At 42.1% G+C, this 22476-nt stretch overlaps 2 protein-coding genes across 6 annotated transcripts in view; one reads left to right on the forward strand and one right to left on the reverse strand.

Annotated features, from left to right (window-relative positions):
• Positions 1-14198, forward strand: TTI2 (TELO2 interacting protein 2). 5 transcript variants are annotated; one of them, XM_019032579.4, is made up of 8 exons: positions 1-99; positions 466-1211; positions 3241-3427; positions 5868-5960; positions 9242-9429; positions 9605-9748; positions 12664-12826; positions 13876-14198. In XM_019032579.4, exons 2-8 carry the CDS (start codon positions 565-567, stop codon positions 13978-13980), a joined length of 1527 nt encoding a protein of 508 aa, XP_018888124.2. In that variant the 5' UTR covers positions 1-99; positions 466-564; the 3' UTR covers positions 13981-14198. The 5 variants fall into 5 exon arrangements, with proteins under 5 accessions (XP_018888124.2, XP_004046921.2, XP_018888126.2 ...); XM_004046873.5 differs by having other exon boundaries at positions 12-221; XM_019032581.4 differs by lacking the exon at positions 5868-5960 and having other exon boundaries at positions 16-99.
• The window catches only part of MAK16 (MAK16 homolog), a 17429-nt gene continuing 6850 nt past the window's right edge, over positions 11898-22476 (reverse strand). The window contains exons 7-10 of the mRNA XM_004046871.5: positions 17507-17581; positions 16412-16528; positions 15860-15925; positions 11898-14731 (exon numbers count right to left, since the gene is read on the reverse strand). Coding sequence (XP_004046919.2) covers positions 14534-14731; positions 15860-15925; positions 16412-16528; positions 17507-17581 — 456 coding nt within the window. The 3' untranslated portion in view covers positions 11898-14533. The remainder of the gene's footprint in view (positions 14732-15859; positions 15926-16411; positions 16529-17506; positions 17582-22476) is intronic.

Here is a 22476-nt window from a genome sequence, read left to right on the forward strand (position 1 = left end):
GTTGCGGCAGTACTGGCGGAAGCTAGCCTTGCGTTTTGCGGCAGCAATATGAGCTAGGTCCGGATCCTGTTAGACACCGGCGGGCGCGAGCCGTTGCAGGTACCTGGCGGTGGTTACGTTGGTGACATGGCTCAGAAGTTTATTTCTTTAAACTTTTAAGTTTTTTTTCTTTTTAGTCTTCAGAAAGGCAACAGTAGTCTTTTAACGTCACTGTTAAAAGTGTAAGACTCTTTTACTCCCTGAGAGTCCCCTTTCCCTTTCTTGCGTCCCTTCCTCTTTATTCTTTTTTTTTTTTTTTTTACTGAGACGGAGTCTCACTCTGTCGCCCAGGCTGGAGTGCAGTGGCGCGATCTCGGCTCACTGCAAACTCCGCCTCCCGGGTTCACCCTTTCTCTTTATTCTTATCCCGGTCAGACTCGCCCCCTCCTCCAAGACATCTCTCTGTTTTATTTTATTTGATTTTAGTTCTCTTTGGGTGATCGCTCCTTCCCTCTTCAACGGATCCCTCCCCGCCTCCATCCTCGTCCTGTGGGAGAGACCAGCCTTCTGGTGCTGCAGTTAGGAATGGAGCTTGACAGCGCTCTGGAAGCCCCATCGCAGGAAGACTCTTCTTTGTCCGGGGAGTTGTCTCACTCCGCCCTTGGACAGGCCTTCTCCAAGATTTTACACTGTCTTGCCCGCCCGGAGGCACGACGAGGCAACGTAAAAGATGTAGTTCTTAAAGACCTCGGTGATCTAATAGAAGCCACAGAATTTGATAGGTTATTTGAGGGGACTGGTGCACGGCTCCGCGGAATGCCGGAGACACTGGGGCAGGTAGCAAAAGCCCTGGAGAAGTATGCAGCCCCCTCCAAGGAGGAGGAAGGTGGAGGTGATGGGCACTCCGAAGCGGCCGAGAAAGCAGCCCAAGTTGGGTTACTGTTTCTTAAGCTGTTAGGGAAAGTTGAGACTGCTAAGAATTCCCTGGTCGGCCCTGCATGGCAGACGGGCCTGCATCACTTGGCAGGACCCGTTTATATTTTTGCCATCACACACAGCTTGGAGCAACCATGGACTACTCCGAGATCTCGGGAAGTTGCTAGAGAGGTGCTCACCTCACTGCTTCAAGTTACTGAATGCGGTTCTGTGGCAGGATTCCTACATGGAGAAAATGCAGATGAGAAAGGGAGATTTTCGGTGATACTAGGGCTTCTCAAACCCGACTTGAATAAGTGAGTACTCCTGCCCTTTGCCACCGACTTGAGCCTCACAGTTTTTTATTTTTATTTTTTATTATTTATTTATTTTCGAGACAGAGTTTCACTCTTGTTGCCCAGGGTGGAGTGCAATGTTGCGATCTCAGCTCACTGCAACCTCCGCCTCCTGGGTTCAAGCGATTCTCCTGTGTCAGCCTTCGGAGTAGCTAGGATTACAGTTGCCCGTCACCACGCCTGGCTGATTTTTTTGTATTTTTAGTAGAGGCGGGGTTTCACCATGTTGGCCAGGCTGGTCTTGAACTCTTGACCTCAAGTGATCCACCCGCCTCGGGCTCCCAAAATGCTGGGATTACAGGCGTGAGCCACTGCGCCTGCCCTAGCTTAATTTTTTATAGCGTTAGACCTCAAAGGAAGCTCAGTTTCTTCATCAGTAAAATAAGAGTGCTGTAACCACGGATCTCTTAAGGCCCAGAAACATTGTGATTTGCTATAAATGACATAACTGGATAGTGGCAAATTGGAGGTCATAACTGAGATGTTCGGGCTCAGTTGTCCAATGCTCTTTCCAGCCCTCAGGACGACTGCCTAGGAAAATTGGAAATTCTGTCCCACTTACTTGGAGTTAATAATTACAAAATGTGGCCGGGCGAGGTGGCTTACTCCTGTAGTCCCACCACTTTGGGAGGCCGAGGCGGGTGGATCACTTAAGGTCAGGAGTTCGAGACCAGCCTGGCCAACATTGTGAAACCCCACCTCTACTAAAAATACAAAAATTAGCTGGGCATGGTGGTGGACGCCTGTAATCCAAACTACTCGGGAGGCTGTGGCAGGAGAATCGCTTGAAACCAGCAGGCAGAGATTGCAGTGAGCTGAGATCGGGCCACTGCACTCCAATCTGGGCAACAGAGCAAGACATCGTCTCAAAAAAAATTACAAATTACTAGAATTTGGATGGGGGATTTAGAGAGGATTTAAACTTATGGTTTGAATTTAGACTTGGGGATCTTGAATCTCATTACTGCTTGTTAGAGAAGGATGACTATCAGCTAAGAAAGCCATGTTTAGGATAAAAAGTGAAAAGCACCTTTAGATTACTATTAGCTGAAGTTCTTTCAATGAGTTTCCACTTGCTACTTTGTTAGCACTGGAGTAATGAGAGAAAAAGTATCTGTAACTGTCATTTTACCAGGAACATGGAATTAAAAGGCTTGATTTTGAGTTTCGTGCTTCTGTTTGTTGCTCTGAGTAGGACCAGATTAGACAGTTTTCTGAATCTGTTTGTTTCTAATATAAAGATAATATACTTGGCGGAGTGTGGTGGCTGACACCTGTAATCCCAGTACTTTGGGAGGCCAAGACTGTCAGATCACTTGAGGCCAGGAATTCAGGACCAGCCTGGGCAACATGGTGAAACCCCGTCTCTACTACAAATATAAAAATTATCCGGGTATGGTGGTGCAAGTGTGTAATCCCATCTACTCGGGAGGCTGAAGCAGGAGAATCGCTTGAGCCTGGGAGGCAGAGGTTGCAGTGAACCCAGATGGTGCCACTGCACTCCAGCCTGGGCAATAGAGTGAGACTCTATTTCAAAATAAATATAATGTACCTATTACACAGTAAGTATTTTGAGAATTAGTTAAGTCGTGTGTACACTCACTTTATTAGCGATTAACAGGTGTTCAAGTATTGATTCATTTGTTTCCTTAGTGTAATACTACTAATCCATTTCCTTTACTCCTCCCTCCCTTCTCAACATACCTTCACCATCCATCACCATAAGTCCTTTATGTAGCTCTGGTTATAATTGACTCCTTCTCATTGGATAGGCTTTAGACCCAAAGCCCTGGGTGATTATTTGGTGTAAGCTATGGAAGTTATTTTAATCCGGATCTTAGAATGTATGATATAGAATCAAGAGTTATCTTATGTGCGATGTGTTTTTTTTTCAAAGACGTGAAAATACTCTGTTTAGCTTGAAGTAGTTTTTTTTTTTTTTTGCTACTTATCACCATGTCACTTAATGTAATTCTATGTATTCACTTAGGAAATCCTGGAAGAATAACCCTGCCATCAAACATGTTTTCTCATGGACTCTGCAACAGGTCACTCGGCCCTGGCTGAGCCAGCATCTGGAAAGGGTACTTCCCGCATCATTGGTCATTTCAGATGATTATCAGACTGAGAACAAAATCCTGGGTGTACACTGTCTCCATCACATTGTGCTTAATGTGGTAAGCAACCTCTGCCTTGTCATCTGTGTTGACAGGACAGACTGAGTCATTCCTGGCTGTTCTTCATTTCTAGTAATGCTAAGTCATTCAGCTTTACTTATTTGTATTTTCTCCTTATATTTTTCCTCTATCCACCTGGTAGAAGTTGTATCCTATAGGTAATGTAATAACTAAAATGATAATTATAGAAGAAACAGGAAGGCATGGGTCATTATCAAACTGAATAACCAGATGTTGAGAACTGGTCAACAGTTGATTTTCTTTCTTTTTTTTTTTTTTTTTTTTTTTTTGAGAGAGAGTCTCACTCTATCACCCAGGCTAGAGTGCAGTGGTGTGATCTTGGCTCACTGCAACCTCCACCTCTTAGGTTTAAGCATTTCTCCGCCTCTGGCTCCCGAGTAGCTGGGATTACAGGTGCGTGCCACCATGCCCAACTAATTTTTGTATTTTTAGTAGAGATGGGGTTTCACCATCTTGGCCAGGCCGGTCTTCAACTCCTGACCTTGTGATCCACCTGCCTCAGCCTCAGCCTCCCAAAGTGCTGGGATTACAGGCGTGAGCCACTGCACCTGGCCTACTTCCTTTCTTTCTTTCTTTCTTTCTTTTTTTTTTTTTTTTTGAGACATTATCACTCTGTCGCCCGGGCTGGAGTGTGATCTTGGCTCACTGCAGCCTCTGCCTCCCGGGTTCAAGTGATTCTCTTGCCTCAGCCTCCCTAGTAGCTGGGGCTCCCTAGTAGCAGCCACCACACCCAGCTAATTTTTGTATTTTTAGTGGAAACGGGGTTTCACCATATTGGCCACGTCCGTCTCGAACTCCTGACCTCAGGTGATCTGCCTGTCTTGGGCTCCCAAAGTGCTGGGATTACAGAGATGAGCCACCATGCCCGGCCTACAGTTGACTTTCAAGGACGAAAACAAAACAAACGAAATCAGAGCCTGAAAGGGACTATATCCAAATGTGGAAACTATTACTCAAGGAAAATTTTTTTAAAAAAACTTTGTACTATGGAGCTTTTAAAATATACACAGAAGTAGAGAGAGTGGTATAATTAATCTCCATGTACCTGTAGGGGAGAGCCAGAGATCACCTCCAACCCTGCCCCTCTGCCCTTTTTTTTTTTTTTTTTTTTTTTTTGAGGCAGAGTCTTGCTCTGTCGCTTACGCTGGAGGCTGGAGTGCAGTGGTGTGATCTTAGCTCACTGCAACCTCTGCCTCCCGGGTTCAAACGATTCTTGTGCGTCAGCCTCTAGAGTAGCTGGGATTACAGGAACGCACCACCATGCTCAGCTACTTTTTCTTTTTTTTAAATTTTTTGTAGAGGTAGGGTCTCACCATGTTGGCCAGGCTGGTCTTAAACTCCTGGCCTCAAGTGATCCACCAACCTCGGCCTCCTAAAGTGCTGGGATTGATTATAGGCGTGAGCCTGGCCTCAGCCCCCTTTTTATCTCTTAGTGGGCTCTTTTCCTGGATCTAGAAACCAAATTGACAACAGGCAGATTAGCAAGAGGAAACTATACACATTTTATTAGTTTTACGTGTACATGGGGATCTTCACAAGAGAGAGTATTCTGAAGAAGTGGCCAAAGCAATATGCTTTTATACTTTTTAGACTAAGAATGATAAATTTTTCATCTTTTTTTTTTTTTTTTTTTTTTTTTTTTTTTTTTTTTTACTACCGCTAGCCACATTTTCTTTGTCCTGTCAGAAAAAATGACAGGACAAAGAAAATGTGGCTAGGGGCAGTACATTTTCCTTTTTTTTTTTTTTTTTTTGAGACAGGGTCTTGCTCTGTTACCCAGGCTAGAGTGCAGTGGCACAATCATAGCTCACTGCAGCCTCAACCCCCTGGGCTCAAGTGATCCTCCCACCTCAGCCTCCCAAGTAGCTGGGACTACAGGCATGCACCACCAGGCCAACTAATTTTTTAATTTTTTTTTTGGTAGAGACAGGGTCTTGCTCTGTTGCCCAGGCTGCTGTCGAACTTGGCCTTAAGTGAGCCTCTCACCTTGGCCTTCCAAAGTGCTGGGGTTACAGGTGTGAGTCACCATGCTTGGCTCTAGGGTAGTCACTAGGAGATATATGGTTGTAGGTGGTGGGGGGATGGATAGGTGGAAGATAAAGGTTACTTTGTTCAGTTTATGTAGGTCCATTGCAGCCTTCAATTCCAAGTCTCTGTAAGGGCTGTTTTCTTACCCTGGTATGGAAAGCATACCCCACCCAGAGGAATCTTTTATCACTTGCTGCATGCAGAAAGAGACAAGTCAGCTCACCCTTTCTGAATCTACAGTTTCTGCAATATTTTCAACTCGAAACAATCATGCATATTTTGGGATGGCATGTACTTCATGCTTCATACCCATAATCCAATTTCAAAGATAGTCAACATTTGCCAATCTTGGGAAACTATTCTTTTAATTTGACGATTTGTCTGGTTGCAGCCAGCTGCTGATTTGCTCCAGTATAACAGAGCCCAGGTCCTATACCATGCCATTTCCAACCACCTGTACACGCCAGAGCACCACCTCATTCAGGTAATAGTATGATTTCTTCATAACTGTGTCTGGATTCTCTGAATTTGAGTAGAAAGTTGCATTGTGTGAGTAGTAGTAATTGAGAGACATTTTCCTGCCTTGGAAAGTGAGGATGATAACTAAAAGCGTTGCCAAGTTAAAAATATCTCAGCACCAAGCAGGCCTCCACATTCCTGAGTCTCCACAGATAAGACAGTGTTTTTTATTCATCTGAGTCAATTGTATATTACTTTGGGCTGGGCATGGTGGCTCACTCCTGTAATCCCAGCACTTTGGGAGGCTGAGGGAGGCAGATCACCTGAGGTCAGGAGTTCGAGACCAGCCTGGCTGACATGCCAAAACCCCATCTCTACTAAAAATACAAAAAAATTAGCCGGGCATGATGTTGTGCATCTGTAGTCCCTACTACTCAGGAGGCTGAGGCACAAGAATCATTTGAACCCGGGTGGCGGAGGTTGCAGTGAGCTGAGGTCACGTCAGTGCACTCCAGCCTGGGTGACAGTGCGAGACTCCATCTCAATTTAAAAAAAAAAAAAAAGCCTGGCACTGTGGCTCACACCTGTAAATCCCAGCACTTTGGGAGGCCGAGGCGGGCGGATCACGAGGTCAGGAGATCAAGACCATCCTGGCTAATATGGTGAAACCCCGCCTCTACTAAAAACACAAAAAATTAGCCAGGCGTGGTGGCACGTGCCTGTAGTCCCAGCTACTCAGGAGGCTGAGTCAGGAGAATTTCTTGAACCCGGGAGGTGGAGGTTGCAGTGAGCCAAGATCATGCCACAGCACTCCAGCCTGGGTGACAGAGCGAGACTCCATCTCAAAAAAAAAAAAAAAAAAGTACATTACTTTGGGGGCAGCTTTATGTCTGAAAAAGTCTATTTTTATTAGTTAAGTGTTCTGTTTTGCCTTATATCAGCACACACACTTGAAACTTCTTGCATGTTAGATATTGGAGTGTGATTTATTATTTCATCCAACAGACATGGTTCCAAGAGTAAATGAACGCATAGGGATTTTTGGCTTTAAGATAAGCTTTGGAAAAGACATTTATGTATATGTACTTAGATGTCTACATATATATACAGTACAGAATGATAACTGCATTAGAAGAGGTTTGTATAAAGCACAGTGGGTGGCCAGGCGCAAGGGCTCACGCCTGTAATCCCAGCATTTTGGGAGGCTGAGGCAGGCAGACCACCTGAGGTTGGGAGTTCAAGACCAACCTGACCAACATGGAGAAACCCCGTTCTACTAAAAATGCAAAATTGCTGGGCATGGTTGCTCACATCTGTAATCCTAGCACTTTGAGAGGCTGAGGTGGGCGGATCATGAGGTCGGGAGATCGAGACCATCCTGGCTAACATGGTGAAATCCCATCTCTACTAAAAATGCAAAAAATTAGCCGGGCATGGTGGCACGTGTCTGTAGTCACAGCTACTCGGAAGGCTGAGGCAGGAGAATTGCTTGAACCCGGGAGGCGGAGGTTGCGGTGAGCCAAGATCGCGCCACTGCACTCCAGCCTGGTGACAAAGTGACACTCCGTCTAAAAAACAAATGCAAAATTAGCCAGGCATGGTGGCGCATGCCTCTAATCCCAGCTACTCAGGAGGCTGAGGCAGGAAAATTGCTTGAACCCAGGAGGCAGAGGTTGCAGTGAGCCGAGATCATGCCATTGCCCTCCAGCCTGGGCAACGAGAGCGAAACTACATCTCAAAAAAAAAAAGAAAAAAAAAAGGTGCAGTGGCTTTCAAGCAATAGGTAACTAACTAGGTTTGGGTTGACTTCAGGAGGTTTTGGGAAGGAGGTGATACTTAGCTTTATGAAGGATGAATAAGTAAAAGTTTCTTAGGAGGGAGAAAGAAACTCCAAAGACAGAAGAAACAAGTTATATAAAATGAGAGGTGGAAGCAATGTTGTTTCTTTTTTATGCCTTACTTCCCTCCTTTCCCCCTCACCACCCTGCTGCCTTTATTTTTATTTTTATTTAATTTAATTTATTTTTTTGGAGGTGGAGTCTTGCTCTGTCATGCAGGCCGGAGTACAGTGGCGCGATCTTGGCGCATTGCAACCTTCGCCTCCCAGGTTCAAGCGATCCTTCTGCCTCAGCCTCCCTAGTAGCTGGGATTACAGGCAGGTGCCACCATGCCCAGCTAATTTTTGTATTTTTAGCAGAGACGGGGTTTTGCCTTGTTGCCCAGCCTGGTCTCAAACTCCTGACCTCAAGTGATCCGCCCGCCTTGGCTTCCCAAGATACTAGGATTACAGGCATAGGCCACTGCACCCAGCCTCTTTTTCTTTTTACAGTATTTTAAATACTGGGTATTGAGAATCCAGATTGTAACAGCCAGAAAGGCTGGGGTTCTTAAGGTGGTAGAGAAAATAAATTTTAAAAAGCCAAAACACCAAGAGAAAAACCAAAGGTCTCAGGAAATTAAAAGGAAGTACCTGAACCAAGCTTGTCCAACCCATGGCCTGCATGCATCCCAAGATGGCTTTGCGTGCAGCCCAACACAAATCTGTAAACTTTCTTAAAATGTTGTAAGATTTTTTTTGCATTTTTTTTTAAAGCTCATCAGCTGTCATTAGTGTTAGTGTATTTTATATGTAGCCCAAGACAATTCTTCTTCCACTGTGACCCAGGGAAGCCAAAAGATTGGATACCCCTGGCCTAGGCATAAATCCTAGCACTTTAGGAAGCCAAGGCGAGTGGATCACTTGAGGCCAGGATGGTGAAACTCTGTCTCTACTAAAAAATAGAAAAGTTAGCTAAGTGTGGTGGTGCACACCTGTAGTCCCAACTAGTTAGGTGGCTGAGGCACGAGAATCGCTTGAGCCTGAGAAGCGGAGGTTGCAGTGAGCCAAGATTGCACCACTGTCCTTCAGCCTAGCTGACAGAGTGATTCTGTCTCACAAAAAAAAAAAAAAAAAGTGTAAATATCATGTATCACTAAGTCACTTAGACTTAGTGACATAGTAACAGTAGACTTAGATTCCTAAAATCTGGATTAAAGTCCCAGCTCTGCCATTTTTCCTATTTTATAAATTAGCAAAGAATGGTCCTGAGGAGAATGTATTGATTTGAGACTGTCAGATGGAGATTAAGAATGTAAAAAAGTTTGAAAATGTAAAGTAATGTGCAGTTCATATATGATTACTAGTATCTTAGAATTCTCTGGTACGGACCCTAAGGACGGTAGATTAATGAAGTTCTAGAGAAGTCAGTGAGTATTGTAAATGCAAATGGATGAACTATGCACCGTCCTTCCATTCCTTCCTCCTAGGCTGTGCTCCTGTGTCTGCTGGATTTATTCCCCATCCTGGAGAAAACCCTGCACTGGAAAGGAGATGGAGCTCGACCCACCACCCATTGTGATGAGGTCCTGCGGCTGATCCTGACCCACATGGAGCCAGAGCACCGCCTCCTTTTACGCAGGACCTACGCAAGAAACCTGCCGGCTTTCGTGAACAGGTGAGGCCCTGGGCTTTTATTTATTATTATTTTATACAGACAGGATCTCGCTATGTTGCTTGAGCTGCTCTCGAGCTCCTGGCCTCAAGCAATCCTCCCACCTCAGCCTCCCAAAGTACTGGGATTACAGGCATGAGCCACTGCACTGGCGTCATATTTTCTCTTTCATCTTTAGGTTGGGGATCCTAACTGTCCGGCACTTAAAGAGGCTGGAGAGAGTCATCATTGGTTATCTGGAGGTTTATGATGGACCTGAGGAGGAAGCTAGACTGAAGATACTGGAAACCCTAAAACTTCTCATGCAACATACTTGGCCCAGGTAATAGCAGCCTTAAGGTGCAAAACTCAGCCGATTTTCTCTTGAGAACTTGCTTGGATGTATTTAATACATTCAGTACAAAGTATTAAATGTATACTATGTATTTGAATACCTCCCATTTTCACACACCTATAGGATTTTAAACTGAGAAAATGGCATTAGAAAGATAAAATATACTATAGTTACTTGAGGTGCTCATAGTTGACTCTTTTACCAGGTATCAGTTCCAGATTCTGACACTGTTAAATCGCTTCTCTTTGAAACTCTAGTATTTTTTTTTTTTTGAGACGGAGTCTCACACTGTCGCCCAGGCTGGAGTCCAGTGGCGCGATCTCTGCCCACTGCAACCTCTGCCTCCTGGGTTCAAGTGATTCTTCTACCTCAGTCTCCCAAGTAGCTGGGATTACAGGCGCCCACCGCCAGGCCCAGCTAATTTTTTGTATTTTCAGTAGAGATGGGGTTTCACTACGTTGGCCAGGCTGGTCTTGAACTCCTGACCTTGTAATCCACCCGCCTTGGCCTCCCAAAGTGCTGGGGTTACAGGCGTGAGCCACCATGCCCAGCCTTTTTTTTTGTTTTTGTTTTTGAGATGGAGTATTGCTCTGTCACCCAGGCCGGAGTGCAGTGGCGCGATCTCAGCTCACTGCAACCTCTGCCTCCTGGATTCAAGTGATTCTCCTGCCTCAGCCTCCTGAGTAGCTGGGATTACAGGTGCCCTCCACCATGCCTGGCTAATTTTTTTTTAATTTTTAGTAGAGATGGTGTTTCACCATGTTGGCCAGGCTGGTCTCGGACTCCTGACCTCGTGATCCGCCCGCCTCAGCCTCCTAAAGTGCTGGGATTATAGGCGTGGGCCACTGTGCCTGGCTATATATCTTAAGAATGGTTTAGATTGGTGTTTTGCAGAATCTCCATCTAGGTACTCTTTGATGCCCCACAGGAAAAAAAAAAAAATTCTGTGGTCAAATAGGTTGGGAAACCATACAGGTTGTACCTCTCTCTAGATTTAGAATGTGTATTAGAAGATTAAAGGTCATTTAGAAGTGTTGCAATAAAACATTTGCTTAACTTTGTTAATCCTAATGTTCTTTAAATCTAATTGAGAATAGAGTACTTCATAGCACATCATTTAACATCTGCAGAGCAGTGATCAGAACACCAATCTAGAGGCCAGGTGCGGTGGCTCAGCCTGTAATCCCAGCACTTTGGGAGGGCAAGGCTGGTGGATCACCTGAGGTCAGGAGTTCAAGACCAGCCTGGCCAATATGGTGAAACCCTGTCTTTACTAAATATACAAAACTTAGCCGGGCATGGTGGCGCGCACCTGTAGTCCCAGCTACTCAGGAGGCTGAAGCAGTAAAATCACTTGGACCCAGGAGGCAGAGGTTGCAGTGAGGTGCGATGGAACCACTGCACTCCAGACTGGGTGACGGAGCAAGACTCTGTCTCAAAATATAAAAAATAAAATAAAAATTTAAAAAAAGCATACTAATGTAGGATATACTTGCTTGGAAATCATTCCAACTCTGGCTTGAGGTAGGTGTCAGGAACTGGAACCCAAACTGTGGAGTCAGCAGAAGCATCTCTTGCATAGCTGAAAATTGAATTCAGCCAGAGAATCTAGTGCCCCAACAACATACAGTAGCTATTCTGCACCGTATTCTCTCACTTCCTTATAAATGTGCAAGGAATCTAGAGTAACATTTCCCCATGACAACCTTTCCCTTAGTCATATTGGTAACTAGGTTGCATTTGTTTACTATCTTTCTCCCTACGGAATTATAATCTCCAGGATAACGGAAAACCAAATCTATTATATTCTCCCAAAGTATGTTCAGTACCTAGTATTAGGTATACAAATATTCAAAGAATGAATGGACTGGAAGAGAATGAATCAATGGATGAATAAAATCGAATCAGATTGTCAGGTCTTTAAAGAGCAGAGACCAAGATTCCAAGAAGGGAGAGTGAATAAATGTAGGGAGGTAGAAAAGGAATATGTGCGTATGTGTATGAGGGGGTGGAGCATGGGAAATGGAAAACAGAGCCGATTATAAGTTGAATAACGAGGGCTGAGAGGCACCCAAACCATAGGAAAATGAGGAGTATTTAGATAAAGAGATGAAAACTTTTTTCTCCCAGTCACGCATCTGTCCATAAATATGATTTATTGTACATTTCACATTGTTTTTCACATTATAAGTTAAATTATTTTCCACCTTTCATTAAAGTTTTTTTAGGGTTTTTTGTTTATTGTGGTAAAAATACATATAAATTTTCCATTTTAAAGTGTACAGTTCAGTGGCATTAAGTACAGTCACAATATTGTGCAGTCACTAGCATTGTCCATTTCTAGAGCGACGAAAACTTTTAGAAAGGTTAATAGTTACAAGTAAGTAGGCTGGACTTCACTGATGATGAGCTAGGATCTGAAATTAAATGACAGAAAATTCAACTTGACACTAAGTCCCAGAAGCCAAGCTCATTTCCCTCACTCTAACTTCCAGGCCTAAGATGGCATTAAAGTTAAAGGATTCAGGGCTCTCTCCAAGCATAGTTCAGTTAATAGAGTTGAAAAATAAAAGTATAGGCCCTTGATTGGGGAGATCCTGGTTTCCCCTTCTCAGCCCATGAAGGAGCTGTTGCTTACAGTAGAACCAAGCTTCTGGAAGGAAGGAAGAGAGCAGTGTGGCAGAGGGTGTGTCTGTGTGTATAGGCAGTATGCTAACAGGAGACTTGAGGGTAAGAAATCTAGAGGCTGTCTTTGGTTCTGCTTTTAGGTCTTTTTCATTTAACTTTGACCTAAGTTCCTTAATTTAGGAAATGATAGCTTTCCACTTGACAGTCTTTGAAGTCTCTTCCAATTTTAATATCCAGATTTAGAGTATGAACATAGCTTTTCTTCCTGATTCCAGAGTTTCCTGCAGACTTGTGGTCTTACTGAAGGCCCTCTTGAAACTGATTTGTGATGTAGCAAGGGATCCAAACCTTACACCTGAGTCTGTTAAGAGCGCCCTGCTACAGGAGGCCACAGACTGCCTGATTCTCCTGGACCGCTGTTCTCAAGGACGGGTAAAGGTAAGGCAGACTGAAACTTGGTTTCAGTTGGGCCTCATTATCCTTATGTAATTCCCATGATTGATTATAATTTACTATGTATGTGCCTGACCAAGTCTGGAAATGAACATGGAGGGTTTTAGATCTCCATATGAGCCCTCTAGCCTCAAAAGAGCTTGATCTTTCTTCTTATTCATCTTTTAAAGCTATTCAGAACCATTTAGAACTAAAGGCAGGAGGATCAGCACGTGTCACTGGGGCGAAGGACGAGACAGAATGGGCAAAAGCATTATGATCAAAAGTTTGTAAAATTTAAGTTCTGTTCTAGTCTTCTGAATTAAAACAAAAAAAGTAAAAATAATGGGCTATAAGCTCCCAGGAATAATAACATAAATAGAGCATTTCAGATGTTTCCAGTTTTTTAGGGACAACCATCTTTTAGGTAGATGTTTTTCCCTATTCTTAATTTATCTACATGGAAATTCTTCCTTTGGTTTCATATCCCACAAAAGTTAACTTCTCAAAGCCACAGCATATAATAGCTGTGTACTTCTATGTATTTAATAAACTATTGCCTCATTTCTTACCCCTTTTAGAAATCTTTAGTTGAAGATTGAAGGTAGCATGAAAAGAAATTCATGCCATAACTCACTGGACAATCTACCCAGCAGGAAAAAAAAATTCATATCCTAAAAATATGTAGAGATAGTATGAATTGTTATTTTACCAGTTTATTCAAACTATTTCATCTTAGCTCTTTAATCTTGGGCAGTTTTCAAGCCCTAGATCCAACTGAATTTGCCTTGGCTGGAATTCTGCTGTTTCGTGAGCCAGCAGATTTGCAAGTACATTAACACAGTTTTTAAAGTAACACCTTCAATACATGAGAGCTATATAAATTTAAAAATAATAAAAAACCAACTAATACCTATTCTGCTTAGTGACCTGTCCCCAAGTGTCATCCATTCTTTCCTCCTTTGAATATGATACCAAGGAAGAAGAATCAAGCAAAAGGGGAAAAAAGTAATTAAAAAAAAAAAAATCAAAGCCTGTTTGGTTTCATGTTTCAGGGTCTCCTGGCCAAAATTCCCCAAAGCTGTGAAGACAGAAAAGTGGTGAACTGTATCAGAAAAGTGCAGCAGGTTTCTGAAGGCGCACCCTACGATGGAACTTAAGACTTGTATTACTTTCCCAAGAGGAAAGGATTTTCTTCCCATCCCAATTTGTATGAATGGAGTTATTTAAGAAAAAAAGATATTTTTACACAAAACTTTGTAAGTGAAAGCTGCTTTTTCCTTCTTTCTTTCCTTTTACCTCCATAAGAGTAGGGAAAGTAGAACAAGAAAAAATTGAACTCCTTCCATTTCTAAATAAAGTTTGGGAGAAAAAAGGACACCAAGTAATGTAGCATTTAAAATTTAGAAATATTTACATCCGTCATCTCATCCCAGATTCAAGAACTCATCTGTTAAGTTTCTCAGGCACAAGCTGTTACTTCAACACATATGCTATAAAAACACTCTTGTTCACAACTTAGCTTTCTTCACTCACTCCAGATTTCTTGCCCCACTGACGTGGCATAAATAATAAAAACACAAATATTGTGTTCAATGCAACACAAAAGAGCAAAAACTGGAGGTGTGTATGTGTTTAAGATAAAAAAAAAAAAAAAAAAAAAAAACAACAGTTCTGCATGTTCAGTCCTGGGTATAAATGCTGAAAGGGAAATCACGTGGTTTTGGCTTTGGCCATGGGCTCTGTCTCCTGCTCGTATTCTATTTCCACATAGGCTCGTTTTCTCCGCAGTGGTCCTCTCAAGGGCGTTTTGCCTTTGTGTTTCGCACTAAGGGCCTTTTCTTCCTCCTCCTCACTGGAGGATTTACCATCCTGATCTTCATCACTGCTGGCATCCAGTTTATCCATATCCTATTACGGGGAGAGAAAAGATAAACGAAGAGGGAAAACATTAGATTTCTCCAAACTCCCTTCATTGTCCCCTCAATCTAGAACAGACTAGGGCATTGATTTGTCTATGTCTGTGTTCAGAAATCGTCCCTTTAATTTTTTTTTTTTTTTTTTGAGACAGGGTCTTGCTCTGTTGCCCAAGCAGGAGTGCAGTGGCATAGTCATGGCTCACTGCAGCCTCAAACTGCTGTAGTCAAGCAATCCTCCCACCTCAGCTTCCTGAGTAGCTGGGACTACAGGCAACCGCCACCACATCCAGCTGAATTTTAATTTTTTTTTATTTTTATTTTTGGAGACGGAGTCTCACTCTGTTGCCCAGGCTGGAGTGTAGTGGTGCGCTCTCAGCTCACTGCAACCTCCATCTCCTAGGTTCAAGCGATTCTTCTGCCTCAGCCTCCCAAGTAGCAGGGATTACAGGCATGCACCACCATACCTAGCTAATTTTTGTATTTTTAGTAGACACGGGGTTTTGCTATGTTGGCCAGGCTGGTCTCGAACTCCTGACCTCATGTGATCCGCCCACCTCGGCCTCCCAAAGTGCTAGGATTATAGGCGTGAGCCACCACGCCTGGTCATGATTTTTAAAAAATTTTAGGCCAGGCCCTGTGGCTCATGCCTCTAATCTTAGCACTTTGGGAGACTGAGGCAGGCAGATTACCAGAGGTCTGGAGTTCTAGACTAGCCTGGCCAACATGGTGAAACCCAGTGTCTACTAAAAATACAAAAAATTAGCCGGGTGGAGTGGCACATGCCTGTAATTCCAGCTACTTGGGAGGCTGAAGGAGGAGAATTGCTTGAACCCGGGAGGCTGAGGCTGCGATGAGCCCAGATTGCGCTATGGCACTCTAGCCTGAGCTACAGAGCGAAACTTCATCTAAAAAAAAAAAAAATTTTTTTTTTTTAGAGATGAGGTCTCACTATGTTGTTCAGGCTGGTCTCGAACTCCTGAGCTCAAACAATCCTCCCATTTTGGCCTCCCAAAGTGCTGCAATTATAGGAGTGAACCACGGTGCCTGGCCACCTCCCTGTTTTGTTTTTTTTTTTTTTTGCTGCAGGCCAAAGGACAATCTTTTTACCCATAAAGCTCACCTCAAAATCACTTATGTCACTCTCATCTACCTCACCATCTTCGACAAATTCTCTTTTCCCCACATCCTATAAATAAAACATAACTGTTAGGTTCAGAATACATAATGAAGATTCAGATTAGACATCTAAGTACAAAATAACATAATGAGAACCACAGTCTTTTCACTAGGCAATGAAAATTTAGTTCTTTCTAAATTTAATGCTTCTGAATTTTAAAAATTTTAGGGCTACCAGATCATTCTTATTCTTGACTTAAATTATTAGCAATAAAACATCCTCATTATGGTTAAAAACTAGATATAGACAGGAAAGGCTTTATAATTTGTCACCTTGCAGGAACAATTTTAGAAGACCAATAAATTAAGACTAAAACTGTTAATGGTTTGTTGGTTAGCCTGAAGAACAGAGCAACCAGTGCTAAACCAAAATTAATCACATGAAAGAAAAAAGAAGACATATCATTTTTGGTTAGCGGACTAAAGATGATATTCTGTTTCTCAGTTTTATACAAATGGTATCTAGTAGGTTTGGCAAAACAAAAACAAGACTTACTTCCTCATCATCATCTTCATCATCTTTTTCCTCAGTATCTGAAGAGTCACTCTCTGCCTCCTGTTGTTCCAGGGCTTTGTCGAAGGCATGAATGGGGAAGTTGTAGATGTCGCCATACTGAAGAACATAAACACAGACTGGCTTTAACTACATTTGGATATTACACTTGAAGTTCCACTGTCTGTGGAGAATATTATTTTTTCCTCAGTGATTAAATCAGAATACTTAATTTGATGAGTAATATTTTTAAGTGTAGAGCCAGCAGTGTCTTAAAAAAGCATGTTCTTTTGAACATTTAAATCATCTGCAGTTAGTATCAAATAGGTAACTTCTATGGAGTTACATTTTAAAATAATTTAAAATGTAATAGTCTACAAAACCCATGCATTGGGACAAATGTAATTTTGCTGACAAGGGGAAATAATAAGGAAAAAGCATACTTTAGTCATGTTGTCTGTATAAACAACACTAATTTTTAAAAAGAGAATAAAAACTTATTTCAAAGAGCCTTAAAAGACTAGGGTAATATGTAGGAGAAGCAAAACCCCATGGCTTTTATACAGAAATCTGGAATTGTTGTCTTGGGGAATGGAGCTGAGAATAATGGCAAAAAGGGAAAGGTCTCTTATAGTGAATGGAGTATCAAGGGGTAACCAAAGCATTTTATGTGCTTGCATTAATTAAAGCAAGGAAGCCAGGCCGATATGGATTTATTTTATTCCAGGGATAAAATTCGAGTGGAGATCTTCATATCATGTTAAAAAACATTTCCCAGCCAGGCACAGTGGCTCACGAGGTCAGGAGTTCAAGACCAGCCTGGCCAAGATGGTGAAACCCCGTCTCTACTAAAAATACAAAAATTAGCTGGGTGCAGTGGCGGTGCCTGTAATCCCAACTACTCGGGAGGCTGAGGCAGGAGAATTGCTTGAACTCGGGAGGCAGAGGTTGCAGTGAGCCGAGATTGCACCACTGCACTCTAACCTGGGCGACAAAGCAAGACTCCATCTCAAAAAAAAAAAAAAAAAATTCCCAATATGTCTTAGCAACATACTACCACTTAAAATTTCAGTACCCCAAAGCTAATGGCTTTCTCACCGTATCTTGTTTCAGTCTCTCCAGTAATTCCTTCTCAATGGCATTGTCCAGCTGAGCAGCTATTAATGCCTTTTCCTATAAGGGGGAAAGAGCAAATCCATTTAATTCATCAGTGCTCATTACTCATCTTATAAAAATGGAAGAAACTACCAAGTTGTTTATAAGAAAGACAATGTAATTATTTCCCCTCCTTGCTAATACTGGCTTTTGCCTCTCCAACCAGATAGATTTCTTCTTCTTTCTCTTGTAAACTTTCTTGGGAACATTTCCATTTTGAAATTCCTATGGTTTTGTAAACAACATTCTAAATTAAATTCTAACACAGGCTTTGACAGATACAAAGCATGTAAGTCTATATACATTTAAGTGTCTCAGAAATAATCTAGCAACTCTGGAGCCAGACTTTGTAAAAGCTGAGAAAAGAGAACAGAAATCTTCATTCGTTTATATTTTCTAAAATCATGCTAGATTCCATGCGACAGAATAGGTAAAAATCTCTTCCTCCAGTGATCTCTCATTGGAGATGACACATGACATCAACCTGTACTACCACACAATAGCCCAGGATGGTGCATTAATTTGATAGTGAAAGTCATAGAGGGTTTTAAAGTGTTATATCTGTAAGTTATGTTAGAATGATTACCTAAAACTGTGTAGGGGCACATGGAAAATTAGCCAGGCATGTTAGCGGGTGCCTATAGTCCCAGCTACTCGGGAGGCTGAGGCAGGAGAATGGTGTGAATCCAGGAGGCGGAACTTGGCAGTGAGCCGAGATCACGCCACTGCACTCCAGCCTGGGCAACAGAGCGAGACTCATCTTCAAAAAAAAAAAAGGGCTACAGTGATGTTCCATGTTGTTCTCTAGAGTGGGGTGTTTACACTTCAAGGGTATCCACTGAAGTGTAGGAAGAAAATATTCAAAACTTCCACATATCTCTTTTTCCTCAAAAAATTTAACATCATTACTACTTTTCTTGTACACTGACATTGGTGCCTTGACTCTGTCTATAAAGTAAATAGTTGTGTGTCAGATACAGTGAGCCAGATATCTCAAGGGAGGAATACTGCACATAGGGCTTGCAAGTGGTGGTCTCACTCGTTTATTTAGACGACTATTTAACTGTTTATGTTTGCTTAGTTAAGTGGATTCATAGATGACACTGAATATTCTGCCAAAGATAGAGAGTAGTTATAAAAGTATGCTGGTTATCTAATGGGTTAGTACTTTTAAAAGTTGTAGAACCAGGCTGGCAAGGTGGCTCATGCCTGTAATCCCAGCACTTTGAGAGGCCGAGGTGGGCAGATCACCCGAGGTCAGGAGATCAAGACCAGCCTGACCAATGTCATGAAACCCCGTCTCTACTAAAAACACAAAAAATTAGCCGGGCAGAGTGGTGTATGCCTGTAATCCCAGTTACTCAGGAGGCTGAGGCACAAGAATTGCTTGAACCCAGGAGGTGGAGGTTGCAGTGAGCCGAGATGGCGCCACTGCACTCCAGCCTAGGCGACAGAGCGAGAGCTGTAGAACCTAAAGATGATCCATGCACTTTTCACAAAAAGAAAAATATTCCAAATTTGCCAATCTTTTTATGTAACCCAGTAGACATTTTTAAAAATAAATATGCTTAATCTGTCTCTTCCAAACAAAAGCAACATTTTAATAGTTTGAGGAAGACAATTGTTTTTTGGAAAAAAAACTTGTTCTGTGAAGGTTGTGAAAAGAAAACTGATTATATCTACATATGGCACTGCTGAAAACATGTCTCCTATAAAAATTGCAATCACACACTTTAAAAATGTGGAAACAGAATATTGTAATGCATTTAAAACTCTTCCAAATCTACATTTTTCAGAGGGTTACAAACTCAATTGGTGAAAATAGAAAAAATTAATTTCTTCTGAAAGGTTTGTAGGAACACCTGTTTGACAACTGGAGATGAAAACTCACTAACTGGACTTGAAAAAAAGCCGCTCCATAACTGATGGAGCATAATGAAAAATTAAAGTACTTGAGACCACCTATCAACAATGCACTTCTCTACAATCCCTCAGTTATGACAGCCTTTCAAGACAAAATCATACTCAGCTAAGAAGCAGACTTTTGTTTCACTACATCACAATTAGTTATAATACATATTGTATTATTAGTGGAAGTGTGTATGTATAATAACATTTATAGCCTGTAATCCCAGCACTTTGGGAGGCTAAGGCGGGTGAATCACCTCAGGTTGGGAGTTTGAGACCAGCCTGGCCAACGTGGTGAAACCCCATCTCTACTAAAAATACAAAAATTAGCCGGGCGTGGTGGTGCATGCCTGGAATCCCAGCTACTTGGGAGGCTGAGGCACAAGAATTGCTTGAATCCAGGAGGCAGAGGTTGCAGTGAGCCAAAATTGCACCACTGCATTCCAGCCTGAGAAACAGAATGAACCTTTGTCTCAGAATAAAATATTTACAAATAACATTGGGGAATACATGTTCAAAAATTTTACTAAGGTGAGCACAACTTTGCAGACCAATGATACAGATTTTAGATACATAACTGTGATTAATGGGGACAGAAGCATCAAAAGAAAAGCTATCTCTATCAAAATACCAATGACAAATATAAATATAAAAAAAAGAAAAATACCAATGACATTCTTCACAGAAATAGAAAAAAACAATCCTAAAATTGTTATGAAACCACAAAAGATCTAGGATAGCTAAAGCTATCCCAAACAAAACAGCAAAACAAACAAAAAAAAAAAACAAAAACAAACCTAGAGGAATCACATTACCTAACTTCAAATTATACTATGGACCTATAGCAACCACAACACTATAGTAATGGCATAAGAACAGACACAGACACCAATGGAACAGAATAGAGAACCCAGAAACAATTCCACACACGTACAGTGAACTCATTTTCAACAAACGTGCCAAGAACATACACTAGGGAAAAGACAGTCTCTTCAATAAATGGTGCTGGAAAAACTTGATCTCCATATGCAGAAGAATGAAACTAGACCCCTATCTTGTGCTATATACAAAAATCAAACCAAAATGGATTAAAAAATCTAAGACCTCCAACTACAAAACTACAAGAAAACACTGAGAAAACTCCAGGTCATTGATCTGGGCAAAATTTCTTAATATCCCACAAGCAAAGGTAACCAAAGCAAAAATGGACAAATGGGAGCACATCAAGTTAAAAAGCTTCTGCACAGCAAAGGAAAGAACAAAGTGAAGAGACAATCCACTGACTGGGCAAACTATCCACCTGACAAGGGATTAATAACCAGAATACAGGCCAGCGCGGTGGCTCACGTCTGTAATCCCAGCACTCTGGGAGGCTGAGGCAGGTAGATCACCTGAGGTCAGGAGTTCGAGACCAGCCTGGCCAACATGGCTAAACCCCATCTCTACTAAAAATACAAAACAAACAGCCAGGCATGGTGGTGCACGCCTGGCATCCCAGCTACTTGGGAGGCTGAGGCACAAGAATCGCTTGAACCTGGGAGGCAGAGGTTGCAGTGAGCTGGGATTGCCCCATAGCACTCCAGCCTGGGTGACAGAATGAGACTCCATCTCAAAAACAAAACAAAACAAAATCCAGACTATATAAGGAGCTCAAACAACTCTATAGGAAAAAATTCTAATTATTGGATTAAAAAGTGAATAAAAGGGCCAGACATGGTGGCTCACACCTGTAATCCCAGCACTTTGGGAGGCTGAAGTGGTTGGATTGCTTGAGCCCAGGAGTTCAAGACCAGCATGGGCAACATAGTGAAGCCTCGTCTCTACAAAATATATAAAAAGTAGCCAGGCATGGTGGCATGCACCTGTAGTCCCAGCTACTTGGGAGGCTGAGGCATGAGAATCACTTGAATCCAGGAAGCAGAGGTTGCAGTGAGCCAAGATCGCACCACTGCACTCCAGCCTGGACAACAGAGTGAGACCTTGTCTCAAAAAAAAAAAAAAAAAAAAAAAAAAGCAGGGGGCAGGGATTGGGGAGGCAAAAGATTTGAGTAGACGTTTTTCAAAAGAAGACATACAAATGGCAAACAGCATATGAAAAGGTGTTCAACATCATTGATCATCAGAGAAATGCAAATCAAAACAATGAAATATCTCACCCCAGTTAAAATGGCTTTTATCTTTTAAAAGACAGGCAATAACAAATGCTAGAGAGGATGTGGAGAAAGGGAACCCTTGTGCACTGGTGGTGGGAATGTAAATTAGTACAACCACTATGGAGAACAGTTTGGAGCTTCCTCAAAAAACTAAAACTAGAGCTACCATACCATCTAGCAGTCCCACTTCTGGGTACAGACCCAAAAGGAAATTAGTGTATCAAAGAGATACCCACACTCCATGTGTGTTACAGCTCTGTTCACGACAGCCAAAATTTGGAAGCAACCTAAGTGTCCATCAATAGATGAATGGATAAAGAAAATATGGTACTTATACACAATAGAGTACTATCCAGCCATTAAAAAGAATGAGATTCTGTCATTTGTAACAACATGGATGGAACCGGAGGTCATTATGTTAAGTGAAAGAAGCCAGGCACAGAAAGACAAACATTGCACGTTTTCACTTATTTGTGGGATCAAAAAATCAAAACAATTGAACTCATGGATATACAGAGTAGAAGGATGGTTACCAGAGGCTGGGAAGGGTAATGGGGGTGGGGATGATTAATGGGTACCCCCGCTAAAAAAATAGGAAGAATGAAATAAGACCTAGTATTTGCTAGCAGCACAACAGCGTGACTATAGTCAATTATTTAATTGTACATTTTAAAATAACTGTAAGGATAATTGAACTGTTTGTAACACAAAGGATAAATGCTTGAGGGGACGGATACCCAATTTTCCATGATGTTATTACTCACTGCATGCCTGTATTGTATTTCACTGCAGAAATTCCATTTGATTAGAATGCTCAAAATCTACTAAAGGTTTTATGTAGTATGTAAAATA

The sequence above is a fragment of the Gorilla gorilla genome, chromosome 7, assembly GCF_029281585.2.
Source record: "Gorilla gorilla gorilla isolate KB3781 chromosome 7, NHGRI_mGorGor1-v2.1_pri, whole genome shotgun sequence".
Lineage (NCBI taxonomy): Eukaryota > Metazoa > Chordata > Mammalia > Primates > Hominidae > Gorilla > Gorilla gorilla.